The following is a 27,696-nucleotide window of genomic DNA, read 5'->3' as shown; positions in this document are numbered from 1 at the left end:
TATATATATATATATATATATATATATATATATATATATATATATATATATATATATATATATATATTAATTTAATCTGCAGTGTTTTTGATATAATATATATATATTAATGTAATCTGCAGTGTTTGTTTTTTATATAATATATATATATATATATTAATGAAATCTGCAGTGTTTTTGATATAATGTAATTTAAAGAATTAAAGTAAGTTTCTGCCGTATTTGTAATCTGTAGGATTCTACCCAAGTTTTATCAATGTAATCTGCAGTGTTTATTTTTGATATAATATATATATATATAACAGATATGATGAAATGGTTTTCAAGTATTCAACACCATTGTTTCCTTTTGTTATTATGGCCACATTTGCCTTACATAATTATATTCGGAAGAATTCACAAGATGACATAATGTTTAATGTGCTTGAGCAGCATTCAGATTACATACCGCCCGATGAACTTCAAGATTCAAGTAGTAATACCTCCATCAACGAAAGTTTAAGTCAGACCTCTGCTGAGATGAAGGAGATTCGCAACAATATTGCTACTTCATTATGGGATGCTAGATCATGATTTACTAATAGTTTTATTTTCAAACGTTAAATTTTAATATGTAAACAAACAAATTTAAATTTTATGAAGATGCCCTTTTTAGTCTTTTTACATTTATCAGCTTATCAAAAAGCTAATTTTACCAAACACTTTTAAACATAACAGCTAGCTTAACAGCTCACCAGTTTCAGCTCCTAACTTATAGCTTTTCAGCTTTCAGCTCCTTTTCAGCTTTCAGCTACATTTTCAGCTAGGTTTGCCAAACATAGCCTATATCTTATTTTAAGCTACTAATAAGCTATAAACTCTGTTTGATAATGTTTCTAAAATAAGCTAGTAGCTTAAAATAAGAGCTTATTTTTGAACGCTAACTTAGGTAGCGTTTCAAAATAAGCTAGTAGCTTCCTAACTTTTTTTCCATCTTTAACCTTATTATTTTAAAGAAATGAAATCATTTACCCTTCACAATTAAAACCTTTTTGGCTAAATCTTTTTTACCTTTTCTCTTCAATATGTTTGGTTGTAATTTCAATTTGACATTTGTGTTTGAACATTGATTTTTGTATGAACTAATCTTATAAATTATAAACATTTTGTTTTACTTTATATGTTTTCAAATATATGTTCTTACTTTATATTTTATTAAAATATATTGATTTCACTATTTTATATTTTAATATATAAACAAACTTATTTAAATTTAAAACTATTTAAATTGTATGAAAATGTCCTTTTTAGTCTTTTTACATTTATCAGCTTATCAAAAAGCTAATTTTACCAAACACATTTAAGCATAACAGTTAGCTTAACAGCTCTTCAGATTTCAGCTTCGAGCTTATAGCTTTTCAGTTTTCAGCTACTTTCAGCTTTCAGCTACCTTTTTAGCTAGGTTTGCCAAACATAGCCTATATATAATTTAACTTATATTTATTACGGAGTACTATTCATGAAATCTACCAGTAGTTTAATTTATAAATTTACATATTTTACAAATTTAATATAGAATGTAATACTTTAAATTTAGCTTGCAATAATACACTCTTGAGATAAATTTCGAATTAAATAATATTTTATTATTACTATTAAAAAAAACCTATATTTACAATATTGTATTTGAAAACTAAAAAGTCAAAAGAAATTAATTTGAAGGGATTGTTATGAATTTGACAGAATGGTGGATATCACTTAGCCTCCAAAATGTAATTTTATGTGATGATATCAAATGGACAAGAATGATAAAATTGATGGATGTGTTTTATTTTAAATAAAATTTTAATTGATAGTAAATTTACATATTTATTATTTTATTTAATTATATTCAATAAATAATTATCGAAGCTAAGATCTCAAAACTGGTAATATTCAATTATTCATCTGTCATTCCAGATTATTGACTTATTGAGGCTTACTCCTTACCTTAAATTCACTTCAGCTGATTTTATTTTTCTTTCTCTAATTTTTTATTTCTTTATAATAAAAAAAATTCAAATTAGGAATTCATGTTAAATTGTTGTGTTTTTTAAAAATCCAAAAATGGTATATCAATAGAAGGAGTAATGATGTATGCATGATGCAAGGTGTTGCGTATGATCAAAGAGGTATGGTAATTATTTTGTTAAGTGGGGCTGTTCCACAATTAGTTTTAGTTAGATGTCAATTTACAAAGGACCCCAAATAGGCAGGAAGATATAGTATATGATAAGCTTAAACTAAATTCACCATTGATTGATTTGGTTGTGTCATTAATATGCTCATAAATATTGGTGTTGAGCCATTTGTGTGTTATTAATATGCTCATAAATATTGGTGTTGAGCCATTTGTACACACATGTCTAATCTAGTCTTTGCAGTCTAATGCTTGGCATTTTGCAAAACCGAATTTGACTTTATTAAAAAATTATGTCAAGAGATTGTTAGAATCTTCTTCACCTTGGGTTATATATACACAAATAAACACAAAAACAAATGAGGTGTTTGGAAATGGCTTATTAGTTAAAGTAGTTTGGTTTGTTTCATCAACTTTACATATTTGACTTGGCAAAATAACTAAAAGGAATAAGGTTTAAATTGACAACTGAACATAACCTGAAAGTGCAATTTGGCCATTGAACAAAATAAAAGTGCAATTAGGCCACTAAACACTCCAAATGTATGTAATTTTACCTGATAGCAAGTTACCTCCCATTTTATCAGGTTGCCTACTCACATGAATGGTGAGTTGGCATTTTAAAATATTTTTTAATAATAAACTTTTTAAAAAATAAAAAATAAATAAAAAATTTAAAATTTTTATTTAAAAAAAAAAAACAAACAAATGCCAAGATGATGTGTTTATTAGAATTTTATTTTCAAGGTATTATAGATAGAACTTATGAGTCCGTTCTAGTCGTAGCCGAAGAAGAGGAGGTGTGGCCACCATTTTTAAAAAAAAAAAATTAATTTTTAATTTTAATTTAATTTTAATTTTTAATGTTTATTATTAAAGCATTATTTTAACATACCCACTTACCATCCACATAAGTCGTCAACCTGATGAAATGGAAGGTAACCTGTTATCAGGTGAAATTGCATGTATTTGGAGTGTTCAGTAGCCTAATTGCACAATTTTTTCGTTCAGTGGCCTAATTGCACTTTCAGTGGCTAATTTGAACCTTATTCCTAACTAAAATGATTGTTTGGTACATTTTTTTTTCTAATTTTTAATCTTTTTTTGTTTTTGGTCGTAAAAGGGCAATTTGATTTTTGAATTTTATGTGAACAAAAGTCTAACCATTTGATTTTTTTTATTTTTGAGCATAATTTTTGAGTTCAATTCTTGCAAACACTTTTGAATAATCGTTGTAGGTTTTTTTCGTCACAAAAATTAGATAGTGCATAAACATTTTGATCATATTATGTGATTAAAAAGGTGGAGAGTGAGAAGAAAAAAAGTTAGCAATGTCTTTTACTGCACATGCCTGTTTGGCACAACGGTTGTGCCCAATGCGTACCATCATCGCTAATTTTTTTACTTTTCTCTTAATAGTGGATCTCACAAAAACTCAACACTTGCATGTTGCATGGGTTCAATTTTCTTCTCTCTCATCTCACCTCTCTTTTCCACATAAGCTCAAAAGCCTTTAATTAAAAAAAAAAACATATTTCATCGTTTGATAAATTACTTTATTCTTGAAAATAGTATTTCCATGAATGATCTATTTCTCTTGCAAGATGGGTTGGAATAAATATTTGGTGAGAACCTTGAAATTATGTTATTTATGAGTTCTTAAGAATAATTTATATTTGGTACTACCTAATTTATCATTATCTATGTTTGAAATTCTTTTTGTTCAAAGTGAAGAAAAAACAAATTAAGTTCAATATATAAGAGGATATAAGTTATCGGTAAATTATTATGTGGACCATAATAAAGTACATTTTAAATATATTAAAAGTACATTTTTTGTGTACCGAATGTACATTATACAAAATAATATACTTTTAATATTCAAATTATGTACTTTTCTTGAATATAAGGTACATTTTTAATATATTAAAAATATATTATTTCTGTACTGAATTTATATTATTTGATAGTATACAAAATAATGTAATATTAATACTTAAATAATATACTTTTTATTTATGATCTACATAGGTATATGGACCATGATCCACACAATAATACTCTCGTGAAACCAAATACGAAGTAATAATCTCAAGAAACCTATTATCTCTATCAATCAATTTTTTAAAAATGCAAGAAGCCCAATCCAAGACAATACAAACTGGGCCTAAACTCAAAAATCCTGGCAAATTATACTATGGACCTAAATCCACCTTGCAAGGTGAACTCGAGTCTATGCTATAATGGTAGAACTCTATGGACATGGATCAATTCCCTTTATCTAGGACACTTTATTTAATTTTTGGCTCCCTTGTACAGGTTTACCAGGCACTAGCACACTGCACAATGGGAGCGTATTTCTTTCGAAATTTTAGGCTTTAAAGTCAAAATTTTCAGAATTTTTTTTTTAAACTAGCAGTTCATATTGCAGAATGTCAGAAATGCAATAGAATGGTCATTTTTCAAAAAAAATGTTGACACTTTCTCCAGGCTTCAATTCTCACTCTTCTATCTTTCACTCTATAAATTAGTGAATTCAACAAATTTTTTTTACCCACCTCTCAGTATCTCACTCTCTCATCCTCTCAGTACTCTGCCTACAACTGCAATTCTCAATATCTCTACACTCTACAGACTACATTTCTACTTCTACAATTGTGGCGAAGGTAAGAGTTCTACTTCGACTATTAAGATTCTGTAGGCTAGAGTTTTGAGGATCGAAGTTTCTAAATCAAGAAGGTAAAATTGTGGCGAAAACAGTTGTTATCTCAATTGCAGGCAAGGTGTTTGTAAAATGGCCGCTGTGTTAGCTGAAAAAGCAGCTGCTTTCCGTGGGCGGTGTATCTACGATGTTTTCTTGAGCTTCAGAGGCGAAGACACTCGAAGAACTTTTACCGATCAGCTTTACAAGGCGTTGGTGGATGCCGGGCTGCGTACATTTAGGGATGACAATGAGATTGAGAGGGGAGAAAATATTCAGTCGGAATTGCTCAAAGGGATCCATAGAGCGAAGAGTTCAATCATTGTTTTATCTGAAAACTATGCTACTTCTTCCTGGTGTTTGGATGAACTGGTGGTGATTATGGAGAATCGGAGGAGTGGGCACGCTGTTTTGCCTGTTTTCTACCTGGTTGATCCATCCCATGTTGGAAAGCAAATGGGGAGCTTTGCAAAAGCTTTTGCACAACATGAGATGCGGTTTGTAGCTCAAAACTGTGAAGATGGTGAAGAGTGGGCTCAGAAGATCAAAGGCTGGAGGTGTGCACTCAAAGAAGTTTCAGAAATTGGGGGGATGACTGTTCAAAATCATACAGAATGGTACTTTTGTTTCTCTATTTTCCATCTGAGTTTGACTTTAAGCTTTTTGAGTGCAAATCTGGTTGTGGTTCATCAATTTCCATCCATCTTCTAGATCCTATAATCACTAGATTTTTTATTGAGTCACTAGGAAAACTGCGTGCACGGGTTAAATTCCAGTTTGTTACCCTTTGGAGGTAAACCTAAACCAATTGAGGTTGTCCATAGCTGACTGCCTCAAACTAAGAAGGCCTATAGCCTTTTCCTTCTAGGAGTAGAATTTGTAACCTCCTGATTACTATGTCAACCTGACCAACTTGACAGGGTCTCCCTATAATGACTAGATTTGAAATTTTTGTTTTTTGTTTATTTTTGAGTACCTAGATTTGAAAATATGGTTGACAGGAAATAACAAAATGTGAGTTTGATTATCTTTGTAGTTCTCATACTAGCCAGGAAGAATATAGAGATAAAGGGAATTGATCCATGACCCCCTCCCCCCCAAAAATTTTAAAAAAATAAATTAATTAATTAAACACTTATAACAGTGTAACATGATAAGATTTCTCACACTTGACAAGATTTTAAATAAGCTATGAAACAATGCCCTGGATTTCAAGTTTCGGTTTAGTGGTCAAGGCTCTAGCTGTAAGCTCAGAGGTGTGATGTAATTATTGTTTCCTCCAATCCCTAATGACCTAACTTTCCTATCAGTTTTGATTATAAAGAATTCTATTTTTTATGATTTCAGGAATGAATCAAAATTTATTCAAAAAATCCTTAAAGTGATTACAGATAAAGTGAATAGAACTGTTCACAGCATTGCCCCTTACCTGGTCGGAATCATTAATCGTTCTGATTATATCAATTTGTGGGTACAAGATGGATCGAATGATGTTGACATACTTGTGATGTGTGGAATGGGGGGGATTGGGAAGACAACCATTGCCAGATTTGTGTATATTACAAACTGTGATAAGTTTGAAGGAAGTAGCTTCGTGGCAAATGTTGGAGAAGTTTCAAAGAAACAGAATGGTATGGTTATGCTGCAGAGAAATCTTCTTTCTGACATTTTTAAGAGGAAAGAAGAACAAATATCCAGCGTTGATGAAGGGATAAGGAGAATCAGAGCTGCCATAGGTAGTAAAAAAATCCTCCTAGTACTAGACGATGTGGATCAACCAGAGCAGTTAAACGATTTATTTGGAATAAGAGATTGGTTTTATCCAGGGAGTAAAATCATTGTGACTACAAGGAAAGAACGTTTATTAAGTCATGAGACTTGTAAGGTATACAAAGTTGAAAGTATGCTTGAATGTGAATCTCTTGAGCTCTTTTGTTGGCATACATTTGGTCAAGCTCACCCTATGGATGAATATCTAGATTATTCAATGAAGGTGGTGGAACGATGTGATGGACTGCCATTGGCTCTTGAAATTTTGGGATCTTCTCTTGCGGGGAAAGATCTTGATGTGTGGAAAAGTACTATTAAAAAATTGGAAGCCATTCCTAATAATAGAATCCTTGATAAACTGAGACTAAGTTATGACTCTTTACAAGATGATGATGATAGAAATATATTCCTTCATCTTGCCTGCTTTTTTGTTGGAAAAGACAGAGATTTTGCAATTGCAGTACTAGATAGCTGTGACCTTCATGGGGGAATTGGGGTCCAAAATCTTATCGAGAGAAATCTGTTGGTGATTTATGAGCATAATAACAAACTTAGCATGCATCAATTGGTTCAAGATATGGGAAGGGAAATTGTTCGTCAACAATCACCAAAAGAGCCTGGGAAGCGCAGTCATGTTTGGCATCCTAAGGATTCATTTTATGTGTTAACAGAGAAAACCGTAAGGAGAACATTCTTCAATCTCTGTTTTTTTCTTTTAAATGTATGCCCAGTCTATCTTCAACAATCTAATATGTTTTCTTTTTAAGGGCACTGAAAGGGTTGAAGGAATCAAACTTGAAATGCAAATGCTTGAGGCAAATGAATCAGCCAAAGAAACCATCAATATGAATTATGGCAAAAAAGGCAAACTTGCAGAGTTTCTAGGGAAATCTGAAGGACATTTGTCAAAGAAAAGTCAGTATGGCTTCTTTTGGCATTCAAGGGATTGTGCAGAAGCTTCAAATTTGCTAATCTTCACAAGTGATGCTTTTTTAAAAATGCAAAGGTTAAAATTTCTTCAACTCAACTCTGCTAAATTAATTGGAAGCTATGAACAGTTTCCTAAAAGATTGAGATGGTTGTGTTGGCGTGGACTGGAGTTGGAATCAATACCAAATGATTTTCCACTGGAAAGCCTTATTGCACTGGATCTGCGTTACAACAGCTTCAAACAAGTTTGGAAAGGCTCCAGGGTATAACATATGCCTCTGAAACATTACCTTAAGTACTTGGCAACTTCATTAAGTGACATCTTACTATGTTTTCTTTTCTTGCTTTGATGCCTTAGGTTCTCAGATTTCTAAAGATTCTGAATCTCAGCCACTCCTATAAGCTTACCAGAACACCAAATTTTTTGGGAGTCCCCAGTCTTGAAAAGCTGATACTTAAATACTCTACAAGTTTAACCGAGATTCATGAAACAATCGGATGCCTGGAAGGACTTGTTCTTTTGAATGTGAAAGGCTGCAAAAATTTGAGAAGGCTTCCTGAGAGCATGTGCTCGCTAAAATGTCTTGAAACTCTTGTTGTTTCTGGTTGCTCTAATCTTGACTGGCCAACCAACTTAGAAAAAATTGATTCGCTGAAAGTGCTGCATGCAGATGAAATTGCAATGAATCAAGTTGTATCTAGGTCGGGAGTCCATCCATGGCACTCACCATATTCATTTTTGTGGTCCTTAGTTGGAAAGCGGAACATATGTCCTAAAATTTCTCACATTGATTTGCCCCGTTCTTTAGTGCATTTGAGTCTTGCAAAATGCAATCTATCTGATGATAAGTTTCCAATTGCTTTCAGTAACCTCTCCATGCTGGAGAGCTTGGACCTGAGCAATAATCTAGTTTGCAGTCTACCAGAAAGCATTAGATGCCTTAGAGGGCTGCAAGATCTTAACTTTACCTCGTGCCCCAGGCTCAAGTCACTCATCGGGTTGCCTCATATATCAAAAATGTTGGGTGTAGAGGATTGTATGTCATTGGAAAAAATATCTTACCAAGCAGAACTGGCAGAAGGTTTGCGCATGGTTTGTCGACGCTGTAAGATATTAGCTGAAATAGAAGGCTATTTCAAACTGGAACCTCTAGAAAATGTCAATACTGATATATGTGGCATTTTCGGGTTGTCAAATTTGGCAACTATTAGAAATATTATGGTCAAGATGAGATCCAGATACTTCTTTGAATTGCCATGTTTGAAACTTTCTCCTCAGGTGTACTTTCCACCCTTTTCTTGTTTCTGTGTACCTACAACTCTATATTTCTAGTGTATCTGCTTTCTAATTATGCTATGTCTGTATGACTCTTTATCTTTTTCAGATATTATATCAACCGGGCATCTTCACGACTTTTCTTCCTGGTGATTGCATTCCTAGCTGGTTCAACTCTGAGTTCACCTTTACCAGTCCCCAATCTTCTTTTACGTTGCCTACAATTGACAACTACAGGATCCAAGGTTTGAGTTTCTGTCTGGTGTATTTGTGCTCAGATGATAAAGAAGCTGCCTTAACTTACACTGATCCATCCATTCATATTAATGACAAGACAAACCTCCTTGGTTGGTGGCTGCAGCCACCGTATTTTGGAATTCCAAATGGTAGGGAAGGTATGATGTGGTTAAGTCATTGGAATTTTGGGAATTGGTTACAAAGTGGAGATGTCTTGGTAATTATAGCGCGAATATTTAAACCGCTAAGATTCAAGGAGCTGGGGATCAAAATTTGGTACGTCAAGGAGCAGCAAGTGAATACAGAAGAATCAAGCTTTGAAACTGTATCAAAACATGCTAATCCATGTGGTGATGTTGTTCCTATGGAGAATCCAGGTCAGCCCAGATTTTCTCTCTGGCTAGAAAGTATGAGACTAAAGAAGCCAAAGCAAGACAAATCCTTTCCTCACTGTTGAGTTTCTGGGTAATCCTAAATGGCTCACCAAGAATACTTGTTTCTACCATTTCCACTGTAAGCAAATTTGTACACTTCAAAATGTGGCATAGATTTATGAGTTGAGAACACCATGACATAGATTGATGAATTCCTCCACTTCAATTCCATGCACTCAGAAGATCAGCCAAGCTGCCAAGGTACGGGTTAACTTGCACCACTAAATCATTTTGGCAATCCTTTCAAAAATATACCAGTCTTGGTAATTGTGTCATGGGTAGAAAATTCTGGAAATGAGTCAAAAATGTGTTTTATTTTATGACAGTTTCTTTTTTGCAATTTGATTCTTAACTTCCTAGGGATGGTTGTGTATGCATAGTCCATAACTTTTGGAATCCTTTTATGGCCATAAGGGTTGGTGAAAATACTTCTTGGACTCTTAAGTTGTACTCCTTACTTTTACTCCATGATGCGGTAAGAGATAATAAGTTATATTCATCATATGGGTCCCAAGAAAAATGTCAAAATCAAAATCTGTGGAGCATTGACAAGACATCTTGTTTAATGTGGCCATAAAAGAGAGGGATATTAGCTTTTATGGTTCTTCAATCTCTTTTTTTTTTTCTTCTTCTTCTGTATATTGCATTGATATTTGCATTTGATCATATGAGATTAATCTAGTTTAGTCTTGATCATTAACATTCGGTACATTTCCTGCCTATGGAATCCATTGTATGATGCCTTCAGGGAACTCTAGTACTTTTTTTTATTTACAAAAAAAGTCCGCGTCTACTACGTGAAGGTGCGATCAGTATGAAATCTGTCTTGAGACCCTAGCCAACAAAGGACTACAATGAGTTAAACCATTGTATCAAACTAATAAAGTCAATAGACAACTCTTACAGGAACTCTAGTACTAATACAAATACTTTCAATCCTTATACCATAGACCAAGGTTCACAGTGTACTGTGGATCCTAGTCCATGTGTATGTTTTTTATGTTGTGAGTTTTTTTGTTTTGTGTTATGAAATTTTGTATTTTAAGAGTATTAATTCTGTACTTAAAACAAATTAGTAGTCGTGTCTTATGAATTTGTGTTGTGTTGTGAAATTCTGTGCTTATGAATACAAATTTTGTACCTATATCAGATTTGAAAAATAAGTAAATATATAACATGTGTATGTGTCTTGTATTGTGAATTTTTATGTCTTGTTTTATGAATTGTACCTTACAAATATGAATTCTATATCTTATCGTTTTTTTTCAGGGTCTATAATGGTATGTGAACCATGGTCCATGATATAAATTGCCATATACTTTGGGATGGGCTAAGTTACCTTTTTGCAAGCGCTTTTGGTCCAAAATGAATTCGGCGAAGGAGTAGTATTATATTATATCCATTTATCCCCTCCAGGCCTCCATTATGAGTTTGGGCCATTGTAAGCTCCAACTAGAATTAGGCCAGCAATGGTTTTACACAATTTCTACTCTACAATTATTGAAATCACACATAAAATTGCAAAAATTTGATGCAGAATCATATAATGTTAATTGGATGAAAATTCAATTATAATGACTTATGGTAGCTAGTAGTCCATTCACATGAGCCAACGAACAGAAGATAAGGATGATATGTACATTTTTGACTTTTTGTTAATATATAGCAACTTCTATATATTGACTGTGAGTCATAGTAGTATCGATCAATTCACACAACTTCTGATATATAAATCCTGCTTTGCCAATTATAATTTCTATATATTGATAGTACATATGCTGAATAGTTTTCTTTTTTTTTTTTGAAAAAATATGTTGAATAGTTATTCTCCTCAAAATTACCCTTACATCATTAAACTCTCGTTAATATATATTAAATGCTACCATAATTATATTTAATTATTTATCACTAAAATTCTTGCCCACAACAGGTGAAATTCTCTCGTTGGCCCCACATCCCGACCTGATAAAATAGTGGAGTAAATCATGGTGACTTAGCGGTCATTAGGTGGCCGGTAGGACCAGTGCCTAATATTGAGTATGTATTTTTATCAGTGCCTAATATTGAGTATGTATTTTTGCACATTGTGCGTAAAAAAAAAAAAACTATTGTGTGTGTGTATAACTTAAATTGTGCTTAAAACAAAGTATAAATATTTTTGGCAAATCTATTATAGAAGCACAAGTAGGAGGTGATGGGAGATTCTTCCCTCTTTCACTAAACTCCAACTTAACAATAATAAATAATCCATATATATTATCTCCAAATTACATTATATTGTGATTGCAACGGCTGATGTTAACTTGTGTGGTACCACTTTAATCACCCAACCAAAGAATTGAAGAATAGAAATTCCAATTTTCTAAGTATAGATAATGAACAAGTTAGAGAGTGTGGTGATGATGAGGTGAGGGATGTGAAATGAGTAAGTTGATGGAAGATAATGGCTTAGCTGACATCCACCAAGCAAGGGGGTGGGGGTGGGGTGGGGGGTGTGTGATGATTAATTTGCATTCCTAATCAACAAATTTAAACCCCCAAAAAATATTTAAAATAATTTTTTAAAATAATTATAAGTAATGATGCCACAACATCATAAATCATGATTTTTATAGGGCAGATGGGGGACTGTGGGATAGATCAGAACAAAGAGGGACATAATGGAAAGGACATCATATCATGAGAAAATGTTTTTTTTTTTGTTTTTTAAATCCTTAAACAAAAACTGGGAAGTCTAAAAAGCTAAGCAGAGTTGATTGCCTAAACTATGGAGGCCATGTTTATCATGATGTATCATGTGTGTCACTCTCCTTTTACAGAAAAAAAAAAATGTGAATCCATGTATGGGAAATATTTTACCCTAAATAAATAAATAATTTTTTTTTACCACATGAATATCTATATATATATATATATATATATATATATATATATCAAGTTATCAACAATTCAAAATACTCGAAGGTACACTCTAGTATATACCCATAGCACACTTTCGTGTAACGAATGTAGGTTTTCTCGTAACTTAAAATATTATCAACATTATTGTCAGTAGTACGAAATACAATAAATATATAATTCATGGTTATATCAAATACTACTGCACCAGTATTTTTAACTTAAAACCCTAATAATATATTTTTTTTAATGAAAAGACCAGTAATAAATGGTATAATTTCTATATTAAAAAATAACCACAAACGGCAAGGTAATAATGCATTAACCACCTCCCCCCACCAATAATTAACCAAGCAATGGAAAACTTTAAACCAACAAAAAAAATTAAAGTGTAATGATTAATAATTAACAAGATAAATAGTGGATGGGCTAGAAATGATATGATGAATTAGGAATAATGTAAGCAAAGACCTAATCATGCACCTTCCTATCTAAACCCAGAAACAACAAAAAGCTTTGGTCCCCCTTGACAGCCATGCTAATTTCCTATTCAATTCTTTGAATTGCATATATGCCAAACTTTGGAGCTGCAACCTCTCATGATGGATTTGACATGGTCTCATCCCTTTTGTATAACTCCTTCCTTATTTTGGCTCCATCATATTTAAAGCAACTTGCAAGCAAACCTTACATGTTAAAAGCCACCCAACTTTTGCATGTGATTGGTTGTAATATTAAACTGAAGTATGTGTTCTGTATTGACTAAAAGTTTAAGATGGTAGTTAAACTGAACATTTATATTTATGTATTATATGTTCAAAAATAATCGCAAAGGATCTTTAGGCTAGAATATTTAATTTCTTCTCCATGCATGTATTCCTCTAGGGTTTCTCTATGTACTATTCCTTGAGAATTTTTCAATTAAGGGTGTGTTTGGTAACCCGGAAAATGGCTTCCAGAAAATGTTTTCTAAGTTTTCGGTGTTTGGCAACGTCTGAAAAATGCAGTCAACAGAAAATGTTTTCTGTTGACCAAGAAAAATCAGTTCATTTTTCCGAAAAATGACTTACGGAATTTTTTTTCCGTAAGTCATTTTCCAGAATGGCCTAAATGGTTGTTTTGCATGTTCTCGACCAAAATGAACCAAACACACCAAGACAGTTTTTCATAACGCAACCAAACACTGTAAAGGAAATGTTTTCTGGAAAATGACTCATTTTCCTGCTTTCCAAACGGACCATAATTGTGTATAGATTAAGAAGTGTAATGTTGGATATATACTAAGTGAACTATATAAAATTATAATAAAGAGGAACAAATGAAAATTAGGCATATATGCAATGGTCAAGGGAAAAATAATAATAAAAGAACCCCAAAAAGAAAAACCCTCAAATGGTTAGGGCAATAAATGTGGTCGTAAATGAGAATCTTGCAATAAAGTGTAAAGCAAAATATTGGAGGGTGGGAAATTTTCAAATGCCTCCAATTCAAGCTGTACAACATGAAGAGAGTATGAGACATGATTGATAATGCCAAAACATAATTTTCCTCAATATTACACACACATGTATTTTCTATGGTATTTATTGATAATGATGTCGATAATATTATGTACAGTTAGGTTGAATGGTGACTCAACTAAACACAGAGGCTAGACTTTTACTTACTGTGCACAAGGAACCCTCTCACTTTGAGATGTTGCGCCCGCACTGTCGCTAGTGGGACTTAATCCTTGGTCTTTGCTCCCAAACTTCATCTTTGTGACCAGTTGATCGAGCTGCTCAAGTGGGCTACCAATCAACTTACTAACTACCTCAAACGGTTGTGTTTCTTTTTTTACCTTATTTTAAACTACCTGTGTTGATTGACCCCAAAAAGAGAATCACAATTTTTTCTTCCTTTAATAAAATCAAATCATAACAAAAATAACATCTCAAGTACACTAAACATTTAAATGTTAATTAATGGCACTAACCAAAGCTTTATAAAAGGTAATTTGGGAGCATCAAAGTACAAATTTCTACTAACTTTGATGACATACATTGATTATCAAAAGGAAAAGAGATTAGACTTGAAATTAATTGTGGAAAATTGGAAATCAATTTAAAAACCTAATCACATAAAGGATTAGATAAAATTCCATTCCCACTAACTTTGATGTGGATGATGATAAAGCTAAGGTCCCCCTTAATATATATATATATATATATATATATATATATATATATATATATATATAACATTTTTGAGGTTGACATGTCGCATGAAATTAATAATTTAAAGTGTACAGACGTCAGCATTAGCGTGAAAATCAGTTTGTTTAATTGTGTTTGGGTATTTCTATGAAATAAATGTTTCTGTTCCTATCTGATACACATAATGAGTCCAATATTGATATGACTGTCCACAACTGGATCGAGAGAGAGAGTTTGAGAGAATCTGATAAATAAAAGATACATACAGTAGCCCTCAATTTCCTTTTCGTGAAAGCCAAGTTGCCTTTTGGCATTACAACTTTAAATAAAATAAATTTTTAAAAAATAAATATAAAAACTTACAAGTATTCGTAACTATTAACTGTGAAAATGATCTATTAACCTTCTTGATTTGAGTCTATTAATTACTATGGACAATATAGATTGGTTTATCTTGTTGTGATCATTTGTTGGTTAAGGTCACTAAGAGGGCTTCATCCAGAGCGCGCCATTAAAGTTTATCTATTTGAGTTGAGACAAATAGAGTTTGGAATGCTTTTGAATAACATTTGTCCCATATTAGAAAATGTACGTTGGTTTGCACTAATATATATACTATTATACTTTTTGAAAATTTTAAATTGTATAACATAAATGTTCTCTTTTGTTCAAAGTGTATCTAATTAATCGACATAAGAATTTTTTTAACTGCTCAAAATATTGGAGTGCCAAGACCATGGGCATTATATGTAATCTTTAGTTTAATTGCTCCAATAGACACATGTTTGTTTCAATATAGAAACCAAACCATTGACTTATTAGTCCTTCCATCTTAGTCATTAAGTCAAGAAATTATTGATAAAAATTTCCCTTTGCCAAATTTTCTCTTCTAATATTATAAAGTAGGTAAGTAGGAAAATATATTTTTAAAAAAATTGTGCATCTATTTGTGCCAATTAGGAATAAGATATCTTGAGCACAACTTCTAGCCTGGTTAGTTAGATAGTTGGTTTGATAACCACAATGTTCCAAGTTCGGTTCGACTCCCTATTGGAGTTGTTTAACCTTCTCAGTTTAAGTTAGTCAGTTATGTGCAATCTAAGCATCTAATCTTTTTTTCTTTTTTCTTTTTTTTGAAAACAAAGCATCTAATCTAGTTTACCACCTTGTGGTCCTTTTTGTCAGATAGGTTACAAGCGGACTTCACCCAAGGCACACCGGCACATAAGCCCTAAAATATTATATCAATTTTCTATTAACAACTGAAGAATCAAAACTATCAAAACTGCAACTCCATGAAAAAAAAAATGAAACAAGACCCTCATCTTGTAAAAAAATTGGAATTGAAGGTCAATACTGCTTACGTTAACAATTGACGATAAACTAATCTTTGTGTTTCATATGTATAAATACATGGAAAATCTTTTTTTTTTTTCAAGATACATATATATATATACTCAATTGAATGTTATAACTTATAAGCATGTAAGTTATTAGGTGATATTTTTAATTTAAAAAAATGTAATCTATCTAGTGAAGTGGTTTGAAAAATATTGGACATATATCACCTATGTAACGGCTCTCCGGCCATATATAATGAAAGAAGTTTTGACATGGCCCGGCCAAGACATTATTTATGTATAATGTCAAAAATTTTGACATATAATCTTGAACAATGGTTAGGTTCACTTTCAAAGAAAAATAAAATAAAATCACAAGAGTTCATGTGGTGGGGTCCGGGACAGGGTGAATCAATGAATTATGAAAGAAGAAAACATTGGCTTTAGGTGCAACATATGACCAAAAAATGTTGGTACTAGGAACAAGCAAAGAGTTAATGGAGTTGTTGCACATTGAGGCTAACCTCCAACAACTATAAAATAATAAGTTCATGTCTCTGCCCTCTTTTTGCACTAGTACTTTCGGTGGGATCTTTTCATTATTATTTCTTTAATTTTTAGTTTTTTTTTTTTTTGGGTATTGTAATTAACTTCAAATATTCAATAGTACTATGTTATGCTTGATTTTGATAACTATAAAACTGACTTAATAATTGTTATAAGCTCTCATTTGGAGAGATGCTAGGTATAATAATACAACTTAAAATCTTTTTAAGTTTTGCTATTTTTATAGTCTCATATGATATTATTGAGAGAAAAATCAAATAAATCCATGAATTATTTAGGAAAATAGTTAATTGCACATTTGAACTACAAAAATATTTATAACAGCCTTCGAACTCTTTAAAAAATTGCAATTAGGACCTTGTTAATTACATGTAAATTACATGTTATTAGATGTTACGTTGATATGATTTTCACGTGTAATTTTTTTATATATATAAATGAATGCCATTTAGATTATTTTAATTTTTTTAAAAGTATTTTTATTTATTTAAATAATTTTTTTAAAAAAAAATTTACAAGTTATGTTGGTGTAGCTTCCATATGTCATTCATGTATACAAAGAAAAATACACATGGAAGTCACATTAGCATAATGTTATATATTACCTTAAAGTGCCCGTAAGGGCAGCCTGAGTGGCAAGACCAAGACGCTCGCGGCCGTGAGGTCCTGAGTTCGAAACCGTCTGTTACCCGGGTTTGAGCCCGGGTTTGAGCCGGTCAGCTATGGGCAACCTAGGCTGGTTAACCTCCTTGTGGTCCTTTGCCGGCTAGGATCACAAAACCCGGTCAGCTATGGGCAACCTAGGCTGGTTAACCTCCTTGTGGTCCTTTGCCGGCTAGGATCACAGGGCGAGGGTTTACTCACATACTCGGAAGAGGAGTGGGGTTTGCCTCGATAAACCCAATATATTACCTTAAAGCTAATTAGTCCCTTTCAAGTCAACTAATAACAATATGTCACATTAACATTTAATAAAACTTTTGGTAAATTTTTGTCTTTCAAACATTATTCTTTTCCTTTTTTATATATATAAAAAAAAAGTAAACAAATCGAGCAAATATGTTAAATAAATTTAAATCAAACAGCACCAACAAAGATTAGCACCGTACAAAAAAAAAATGCAACCCATATAGTGGTGGGCTATCAAAAAGACACAAAATTGGATGACTATGGTATTACTTTTATAAGTTTGAACCTCAAATTTAAGGACCCTTCACATTTTCAGAATGGTATATAAAATAAAAAGCGCAGGTGATGTGCCTTAAATGCTTCACTTGTCTCCAAATACTTTACAATACTTTCATTTTTTTATTTATTATTTTTTTTTTTTTGGGTCATTGGTAGGATTCAAATTATGTACTATTCTATAACGATTAGCAAAGCAAAGTTTATGAACTTATTTTGAATTGGTTGACTGATTGAGTTGTTCTCTAAAAATGTAAATTTACTTTTATGTAAATTTAATTAATCAAACAAGATTAACCTCAACACAATTACTCTCTAATAACTTTCAATTAAAGGTGAAAACAATATATTAGACAAATAAGAAATTCAATCAAATCCACCCTTATCTCCTTATGTGGGCAATCGAACAACCTCGTAAAGTTTTCGACTACATGTCTGTTTAAGAACCCTTTAAAAAATTAATTTTAAATTAAATAACAGACAAAAGGAAAAAAAAAAATCAAAACAAAACAAAACATAAGTCTTATTTCAATTGATTGAAAGAGAAATGGGCTTGTTGAGGACGTGGCAATATATATCTGGTCAACACGTCAGCCAACATTTATCCATTGCCACCCTGCAACAATTATTGGAAGGATTCAGCCACAAAATAAGGTTTAACATTATCTTCACTTCTAAAACTCCAATATTAAAATAAAAATAAAAATATTATTTCATTAAAATTAATTCTTAATGTCCACTCATTAAGGTGATTTTTTTTTTCCATCCATTACTAATGAGTTGATCCATCTTATATATAATTCATACAATAATTATGATACATTAATGAGTAATTGTTAATGAGTAATTTTAATATCAATAAATAATTTTAATACAAGAGGTAGCATGAGTCATAAATATTTTAGAAAAATTATTAATTCAAATAAAAAATAATAATTCTCGATCAGTCTTGACAACTCAAAATCTCAAGCACAAGTTTGAAGAAGATGAGTAATAATGTTTGAAGAGTTGTCAAGAATGCAAGACCCCTCTTGCGGTATGTTGCGTAGAGGTTTGGAGAGTCGGGTCCAATATTTTGCTATTTAAATGTGCTATTGACTATTATGCGTGTATAAGAAAATAAGGTTGCACATGCACATTCGCTACTAGCTTATAACTTATGGTGTAGTGATAAACTCTTAATCTGACAATAATAATTGGTATCAAAGCATATTACGCGTTCAAGAATTCCATTAAAAACATGTTGTGGAGTTGAAGTTGGCATGTGCGGGGGGGGGGATTGTTAGGCGACATGCTACCCGTGATCAATGGCAATAAAGCGACCAAGGTCGCCTTCCTTCTCTGCTTCAATGATGGCTGGCTACCGTTCATTTATCGCTGATCATTTTGTTGTCGGAAATAGCACCATAGTATCACTGAAGGACTACCGGAACACTAGTGACCTAGTATCACAAGTCACTAAGTGGTTTTTAGGCTTCTTTGTATCAAAATACAATGGTAATGAATTTAATTGTAACTTTAAAATGTTTAGAAACTTAATTAACTTTTCATGTAAAATTTGAGGACTATTTCATTTTTTTTCTATAAAAAAATAATCACAATTTTTTAATTTCTTCTTCCAACCCAATTAAAACACATGGCAGAAGTGGAGTCCACTTATCATTTTTTTAACTGAACCCTGTAACCAATCAAGTCCTGACTAGATGTCAGATTGTCTGATAGTTCTAGCCGTTAAAGTGGGCCCCGATAAGCGAGACATGGGCCCGACTCTACTGGGCTGCAAAGGTTTAACTATCTATACACAAATTAATTATTGTTTGTACCATTAACTCTCCAACGGCCAACCGTTTCATCTTTGACCTTTCTATCATACGCCGCATACCAATTACCTGCTCCTTCACTCTGACTCTCAACTGACATAACTATTATTTTTTGTTTTAAACTTCAATTTCTAATATATTTAATTAAGTTTTTAAAATGAAGGTTAAACATTAATATTAAATTAGCAGTATCAAGAATCACAACTTTCATTTTAAAAATGTTTAAAATATTAATCAAAACTAAATAATATTGATCCTGAAAGAACCAAACTAAACTATATACATAGTAATATTTTTTTTTCTATATAACAATGTCAAATATTAACCATATATATAATACTAGTAGGAGATTATCTAAAAAAAAAAAGTTTTGATCTAAGGGAGGGAGGCCCAATCAAAGTCACTCCAAAAGGACACCCTTTGCACAACTATGGCCCTGTTTGGTAAATAATCAGCCTATTAGTCAATTTTGACTTATTTGACCACTATTAGTTGTTTGGTTAATAAGTTTTTTGTAACTCCAAAATACTAAAATCCAAAAGGTTACTCAAAACAACCTTTTCAATTAGCTTTTTGAGAAAAGAAATTATACCAAACAACTATTAGCTAACAGCTAATTTGCTAAATAACTTTCTACAATCAGCTAATGTTCAACTAATCATACATTCTAGCTCAATCAGCTAATAACCATTTATCAAACATGGCCTATATTAGTCAAGATATAGGCAACACGATTTTAATCAAAAATCTTCTCGATACTTTTTAATTAACATAATGACATCTATACTATATATAAAAGCATTATCCTCCTTCCAAACTTTCCCGCCCAAAGTTAGTGGCATTTTGGTAAAATCAGTTATTTTATTTATTTATTAATTTAATTTATTAATTATTAATTAATTTATTAATTATCCACTCGTGCGTGCCTATTATGGTTAAATGTTGGTGATTGAATAATTGGATTTATTAATTATCCATATATATATATATATATATATATATATATATAGATATATATATATATATATATATAGGGTCATGTTCAGGTGTGGTCGTGCTTTCCCGTGCGGCCGTGCGGTTCACACCACTCAATGTTACGAAATACACCACTAAATGTTAAGAAACACACCACACTGTGGTGTGTTTCTTAACATTGTGGTGTGTTTTATTGTGTTTCATTGTGGTGTGTTTCTTAACATTGAGTGGTGTATTTCGTAACATTGAGTGGTGTGTGACCGCACGGCCGCATGGGAGAACACGGCCGCATTTGAACCAAAATCTATAATATATTCACCTATAATACTATTATGGTTAGATGTTAAATTAAAATGTTAAATAGGTAATATAATATGGTAATATTAATTGGTGATTGAATAATTGATGATATAATTGGTGTGATATAATTGGTGTGATATATTTGGTGATATATTTGTAATATATGTAATAGTATAAATAGAATTAATATTATTTTACATTTCTTATAGCCGTATTGAATATTTCCTAATCTTAGCTGGGAGGATTTTGGCTAACAGTAGCCTAGGAAATTATAACATATTAATATATTAATTTTATGGTATTAAATTATAACAGTAGCGTAATTATGTTTTTCCTTTTTTTTTCTCCTACTAATCAGCCAAATTTCCTAAACTACTCCCCCATCTCCACACCTTTTAATTTCTTACCTTTTTCACCTCTATCTCTCTCTTTCTTCCTTATTTTCTATATAAACTATTGCTTATAATCATAATTCGTATTCCCTGTGAATTCTGAGCCGGATTTTACCTTTATTTTTCTCTCTCTATCTCTTAAAATCGGTTTCTCCCGGAAAATCAACAACCATGAGTACTGCAAACACGGTGGGGTACCGGATTGGCGACGCGGTGGAGGTGTTGAGCAACGAGGAAGGCTTTGTGAGATCCTACTACGAGGCGACAGTGGTGGGTATGTTGCCTGGCGGCAAGGGCTAAGTATAAGAATTTTCAGTCAATTTCTTACATTGTTGTTTGTGTTATAGGAGTATCTAACTATGACGAATCAATTTGCTTTTCGTTCGGTTTATTACAAAATAATAAATTCAGTTCTGGCGAATAAGATCACTTTGTAATTTTGCCTTTAAAAAACGTCAAATTCATATCACTAACTCCATTTTGGTTTTTACAAATTATGCTATCAACGTAATGCTTGAACGAAAAATTAAGGATTCTAACTTGCTTATCTTTGCAAATATTAGCATCATCCAAATCTAAATAACATTCTTCCTAACAATTTAGAACTAAACGTTTTTTTTAAATGTTTTTTTTTAAATTTAATAATGACAAAAANATATATATATATATATATATATATATATATATAGGGTCATGTTCAGGTGTGGTCGTGCTTTCCCGTGCGGCCGTGCGGTTCACACCACTCAATGTTACGAAATACACCACTAAATGTTAAGAAACACACCACACTGTGGTGTGTTTCTTAACATTGTGGTGTGTTTTATTGTGTTTCATTGTGGTGTGTTTCTTAACATTGAGTGGTGTATTTCGTAACATTGAGTGGTGTGTGACCGCACGGCCGCATGGGAGAACACGGCCGCATTTGAACCAAAATCTATAATATATTCACCTATAATACTATTATGGTTAGATGTTAAATTAAAATGTTAAATAGGTAATATAATATGGTAATATTAATTGGTGATTGAATAATTGATGATATAATTGGTGTGATATAATTGGTGTGATATATTTGGTGATATATTTGTAATATATGTAATAGTATAAATAGAATTAATATTATTTTACATTTCTTATAGCCGTATTGAATATTTCCTAATCTTAGCTGGGAGGATTTTGGCTAACAGTAGCCTAGGAAATTATAACATATTAATATATTAATTTTATGGTATTAAATTATAACAGTAGCGTAATTATGTTTTTCCTTTTTTTTTCTCCTACTAATCAGCCAAATTTCCTAAACTACTCCCCCATCTCCACACCTTTTAATTTCTTACCTTTTTCACCTCTATCTCTCTCTTTCTTCCTTATTTTCTATATAAACTATTGCTTATAATCATAATTCGTATTCCCTGTGAATTCTGAGCCGGATTTTACCTTTATTTTTCTCTCTCTATCTCTTAAAATCGGTTTCTCCCGGAAAATCAACAACCATGAGTACTGCAAACACGGTGGGGTACCGGATTGGCGACGCGGTGGAGGTGTTGAGCAACGAGGAAGGCTTTGTGAGATCCTACTACGAGGCGACAGTGGTGGGTATGTTGCCTGGCGGCAAGGGCTAAGTATAAGAATTTTCAGTCAATTTCTTACATTGTTGTTTGTGTTATAGGAGTATCTAACTATGACGAATCAATTTGCTTTTCGTTCGGTTTATTACAAAATAATAAATTCAGTTCTGGCGAATAAGATCACTTTGTAATTTTGCCTTTAAAAAACGTCAAATTCATATCACTAACTCCATTTTGGTTTTTACAAATTATGCTATCAACGTAATGCTTGAACGAAAAATTAAGGATTCTAACTTGCTTATCTTTGCAAATATTAGCATCATCCAAATCTAAATAACATTCTTCCTAACAATTTAGAACTAAACGTTTTTTTTAAATGTTTTTTTTTAAATTTAATAATGACAAAAATAAAAAGAATGAAAGAAAATAGAAATTAAATAAACTGTGGTTTAATCACATCCTTAATTCTTAAATATTTATGATATACATTTAGTTAATTTTATAATTTCATTTCATTAATTATATTTGCTATTTAATTTATTATAATTAAGTGAATTATATTTACAAATTAAAATAATTTAATTTCTTAATTTGTATGGATTAAAGTAGTCCCTAATATATTACGTATTTCGATAGATTTCTAAATATTTATGATTTTTTAAAAATTAAGAGTATGAGTTTATATAAATTTTAAAATAAAGTTTCTTACTGAGTAAACATATAATTGCAATTAATGTGTATAATTATAATAGTAATCACAAATCTATAAAAAAAAATACATATTTTCATACTGTAAAAAATACTATAAATGTAATACACACATACACACAAGAGATCATGTGCGGTTATATGGCTAAGATAAAAAAATTGGGTGAATTCCGAGCCATTGATCTTGCAAAAATCAACAGCCCAGAATGAAGACAAATTTAAAAAAATGCAATTCACCTACTGTATTTGTGATTACGAATTTTAATTATAAAAAAATGCAATTCACCTACTGTATTTGTGATTGCGAATTTTAATTATAAAAAAATGCAATTCACCTATTGTATTTGTGATTACGAATTTTAATTATAATAATTATAATTGATAAAAGAATTTTAAATAATAACAGGATTGATTATATTTTAATAAAGTAAAATTGGAATAAAAGGTAAGTGATACCAATTAATATAATTAAATTAAGATAATATAGGAGAGCGGGGTGATATATATAGGAGAAAATAAATACTTTTTATATATATTTTTAATCGAATGATGATTCAATGGGCAACCAATTTCTGCCAATTTAAGACTCCCTAGCTAATTGTGGTTCAGTCAAACAGGTAGTGGAATTTTATTATTGAGTTTATGGACGACTCACTATTTCAATAATCAATACCAATGAAGTGATGTTAATCTATAGGTGGAGCTCCTTGAGCATATAATATAAAATTATAAATGTGCTGTTTAATTATCAAATTAAAGTTTTAGTTGAGATAAAGCATATATTGTAATTCGCACGTCTTATTAATTTTATGGGATGCTCAGTCAAACATGTATAGTAGTCTCAATTTTTTTTTTAAAGTTGAATAAGTAAACAAGAGGTTTAATAATAACTTTGAAAATAACGGAAAGTAGATAAATGACTTAATAATAACCTTGAAAATAACGGAAAGTAAATAAATGACGAAATTAGATTACGGTTGTATAGTCAATGGTTCACATAATTGATTGACCAAATTAAATTAAAAATTAATTCAAAGTGGTACAATAGTTTGAGTGTTAACTGGACCAACGGACCACATGTGCTGTAACCTCAAATTCATTCTTTTGTCCTAACAAGATAACAATTTATAATATTTTGGGAGAAGAAAAGATAACAAATTATTATTAACATAAGTTATTAGTCCACTTTAATGGCACTTAATACCTTTTTTTACTCACCCTTTTATTGGGAGCCATTATAGTCCTGAATACTTATTCCATTTTATCGATGCAAAATCACTCCTATTACGAATATGTTCCCTTAAATATAATTGGCAACATACAATTTCCTATTATTATTCGCACAAATGAGCTGTTAATTAGAAATGAGTTGATTTTAAAAAGGCAATAAAATGCATCCAATATAATCAATAAAATTAGGATATTAAATAATTTTAATATCCCGTGGCCATTATTAGAAATTAGATCTAAATATTTACAAAATTATATTTAGATGGTAAATAGTATATTTACAAATATTACAAGCAATTCAATATTACAAGAAAACAAATATTATATTGAGTGATATTTTTACACTAATCACATAATAAAATAATTGTACACATTCAATATTAGAATTTTTTTATTATTCTATCTTTAATTTTATTATCTAAATATATAATTTAAAATATTTATCCATGCATCGCACAGGTAATTCACCAATTATTTGCTTGAATTCAAGCAAGGATAACATTAAAAAACATAATTGATCCAACCATTTTCATCATTCGCACTATATAATATTGGTGTTATAATTTATATAATTATATATCGATCTAAATATTCTCAAAACATTATAATAAAATTCATTTCGTGCAACGCACGGACGAAAATACTAGTATTGTTAATAGTAGATGGTAATTCAACTTTCTTTTTTATTTTGTTTAATTAATGAGAGAGCCTTAAGTAAAATATTACCTTTATTTTTCAACCTCAAAATCATATGCAAGAATATTGGTCCAATAAATTCCTTGGACATTTATACCCTCACCCATAACGACAGCATCAATTTCAAAGGTTGGATTCCATTGATTGTGGCATTAATAATCTCAACCCTTTTTTTCTCATAGTTGGGATGAATCCAATTTATGCGTTGAAAATTGGTGGAGGTCACGTGCACCGTATCCAACAAGGCAACAATGCGCACCTCGGGATCTCACTCCCGGCGTATCCTAGCCCACTTCCTCCCTGCATTGCTCTAACATGCGCCCCTCACCCTTTAACTCCTTTCCCATGCAGCTTCTCGTTTTCCCATACCAAAAAAGCGCCACCTATTTTCGCCCACTCCTTGCATCTTTTAGACTCCTTTTGAGGATCCACGAAAATATGAATCGAAATTTAAAAAAAAAAAAAAAAACCATAAAAAATATTAAATACAAAAAAATAAATCATTATAGGTTATCCATAACTAATCTGTCTAAACAATGAGGACCAATATACCATTCCTAAAAGTCAAATTTAAAATCTTGTGATTATCAAACTAACTATCTAACCAATTTAGTTGTTGTTCTCTCAATTAATCTTTTCTTTGATCTTCAAAGTCATGTGCAACTTTACAACACAATATTTATTAATTTATTTTGGTATAATAATTAATTACAACATAACCTATGCCTTAAGACTTAATCTGAAGCTGTTTGTCCCACTTCTCGACTCACAAGTCAACAGCGCGTGATTTAGTGGGGTCCATCGTCTTAGAAAAAAATAACATTATAAAAATAATATCTATAATCCAAATTACAAAATACGGAATAATATTACACTTACTTATTCATAGAGCCGTAGCAAAACAAATTTTGCTTAATATAAAGTATTATTTGCCCTCTGATATAAAATATTCTTCTCCCAAAATATAAATTATTCTTAATTTGATAGTTAATTGATCAAAATATATACGTTACATATACTTTTACATAATTATATCTTAATTTAGTTATGAACAGATACTGCATTATAATAGAGTTAGTAGTATTCAAAAAAAAAGTTACCCAAATTTACAAATACATAAAAATTATAAAATCATGAACACACTTATATATATATATATATATATATATATATATATATATATATATATATATATATATATATATATATATATATATATNTTAAGACTTAATCTGAAGCTGTTTGTCCCACTTCTCGACTCACAAGTCAACAGCGCGTGATTTAGTGGGGTCCATCGTCTTAGAAAAAAATAACATTATAAAAATAATATCTATAATCCAAATTACAAAATACGGAATAATATTACACTTACTTATTCATAGAGCCGTAGCAAAACAAATTTTGCTTAATATAAAGTATTATTTGCCCTCTGATATAAAATATTCTTCTCCCAAAATATAAATTATTCTTAATTTGATAGTTAATTGATCAAAATATATACGTTACATATACTTTTACATAATTATATCTTAATTTAGTTATGAACAGATACTGCATTATAATAGAGTTAGTAGTATTCAAAAAAAAAGTTACCCAAATTTACAAATACATAAAAATTATAAAATCATGAACACACTTATATATATATATATATATATATATATATATATATATATATATATATATATATATATATATATATATATATATAATTCTTGATACAATAATGCTCGTGTGTGCATCATATTAGATTATATCATATCAGTTACAATCCACATCAATATGAATCAACACCAAGTTTCTATAAGATTGTTCCGAGGATGAGATGTGATCAGATTGAGTTCATGGAGCCCCCAATGGAGATGGTGGGACATCTTGAGACGGATAAAGTGAAGATGATGTTGAGTCAAAGTGTCAATAGAGCTAGGTGTTAGGCTTGCTTGGGTATCCCATGGCCTCCTCGGTTTCTCAATTTGTTTTTATTTTATCCTTTCCTCTTGATTTTACATCTTATATTCATCCAATCACGTGATAGTACTTGAAAAGTTTATTTTTAAATGTATTTGATTAATAATTAAATTTAATTTGAACGCATAATGAGGCTAGTTAATTCACATGTAAATATGTAATCGATAAATCTAAAAAGTTTTATTATCATGATTTGAATTAAGAAGTAAAATATAATTATACTATATGTCTAATTTTGCTTGAAATGTTATTATTTATTGGTCAAATTATTTTTTCTTCTTCGTTTAATTTTTTAATTTAACCTTTTTATGTTTAGTAGTGCTTTTGATATGATTCTTAAATATATAA

At 30.9% G+C, this 27,696-nt stretch overlaps 1 protein-coding gene across 2 annotated transcripts; it reads left to right on the top strand.

Annotated features, from left to right (window-relative positions):
- The first annotated feature begins 4,837 nt into the window (after positions 1 to 4,837).
- Positions 4,838 to 11,075, top strand: LOC116026103 (TMV resistance protein N-like). Of its 2 annotated transcripts, XR_004099778.1 has the most exons (6): positions 4,838 to 5,476; positions 6,207 to 7,308; positions 7,397 to 7,822; positions 7,918 to 8,838; positions 8,945 to 9,707; positions 10,776 to 11,075. XR_004099778.1 is itself a non-coding variant. In XM_031267553.1 (5 exons), exons 1-5 carry the CDS (start codon positions 4,953 to 4,955, stop codon positions 9,527 to 9,529), a joined length of 3,558 nt encoding a protein of 1,185 aa, XP_031123413.1. In that variant the 5' UTR covers positions 4,838 to 4,952; the 3' UTR covers positions 9,530 to 10,008. The 2 variants fall into 2 exon arrangements, 1 of the variants encoding a protein (XP_031123413.1); XM_031267553.1 differs by lacking the exon at positions 10,776 to 11,075 and having other exon boundaries at positions 8,945 to 10,008.
- Positions 11,076 to 27,696: the final 16,621 nt, after the last annotated feature.

This window comes from Ipomoea triloba, chromosome 7 (genome assembly GCF_003576645.1).
Source record: "Ipomoea triloba cultivar NCNSP0323 chromosome 7, ASM357664v1".
NCBI lineage: Eukaryota > Viridiplantae > Streptophyta > Magnoliopsida > Solanales > Convolvulaceae > Ipomoea > Ipomoea triloba.
The sequence above is the reverse complement of the archived record's forward strand: the minus strand, read 5'-3'. Positions and strand labels throughout refer to the sequence as shown.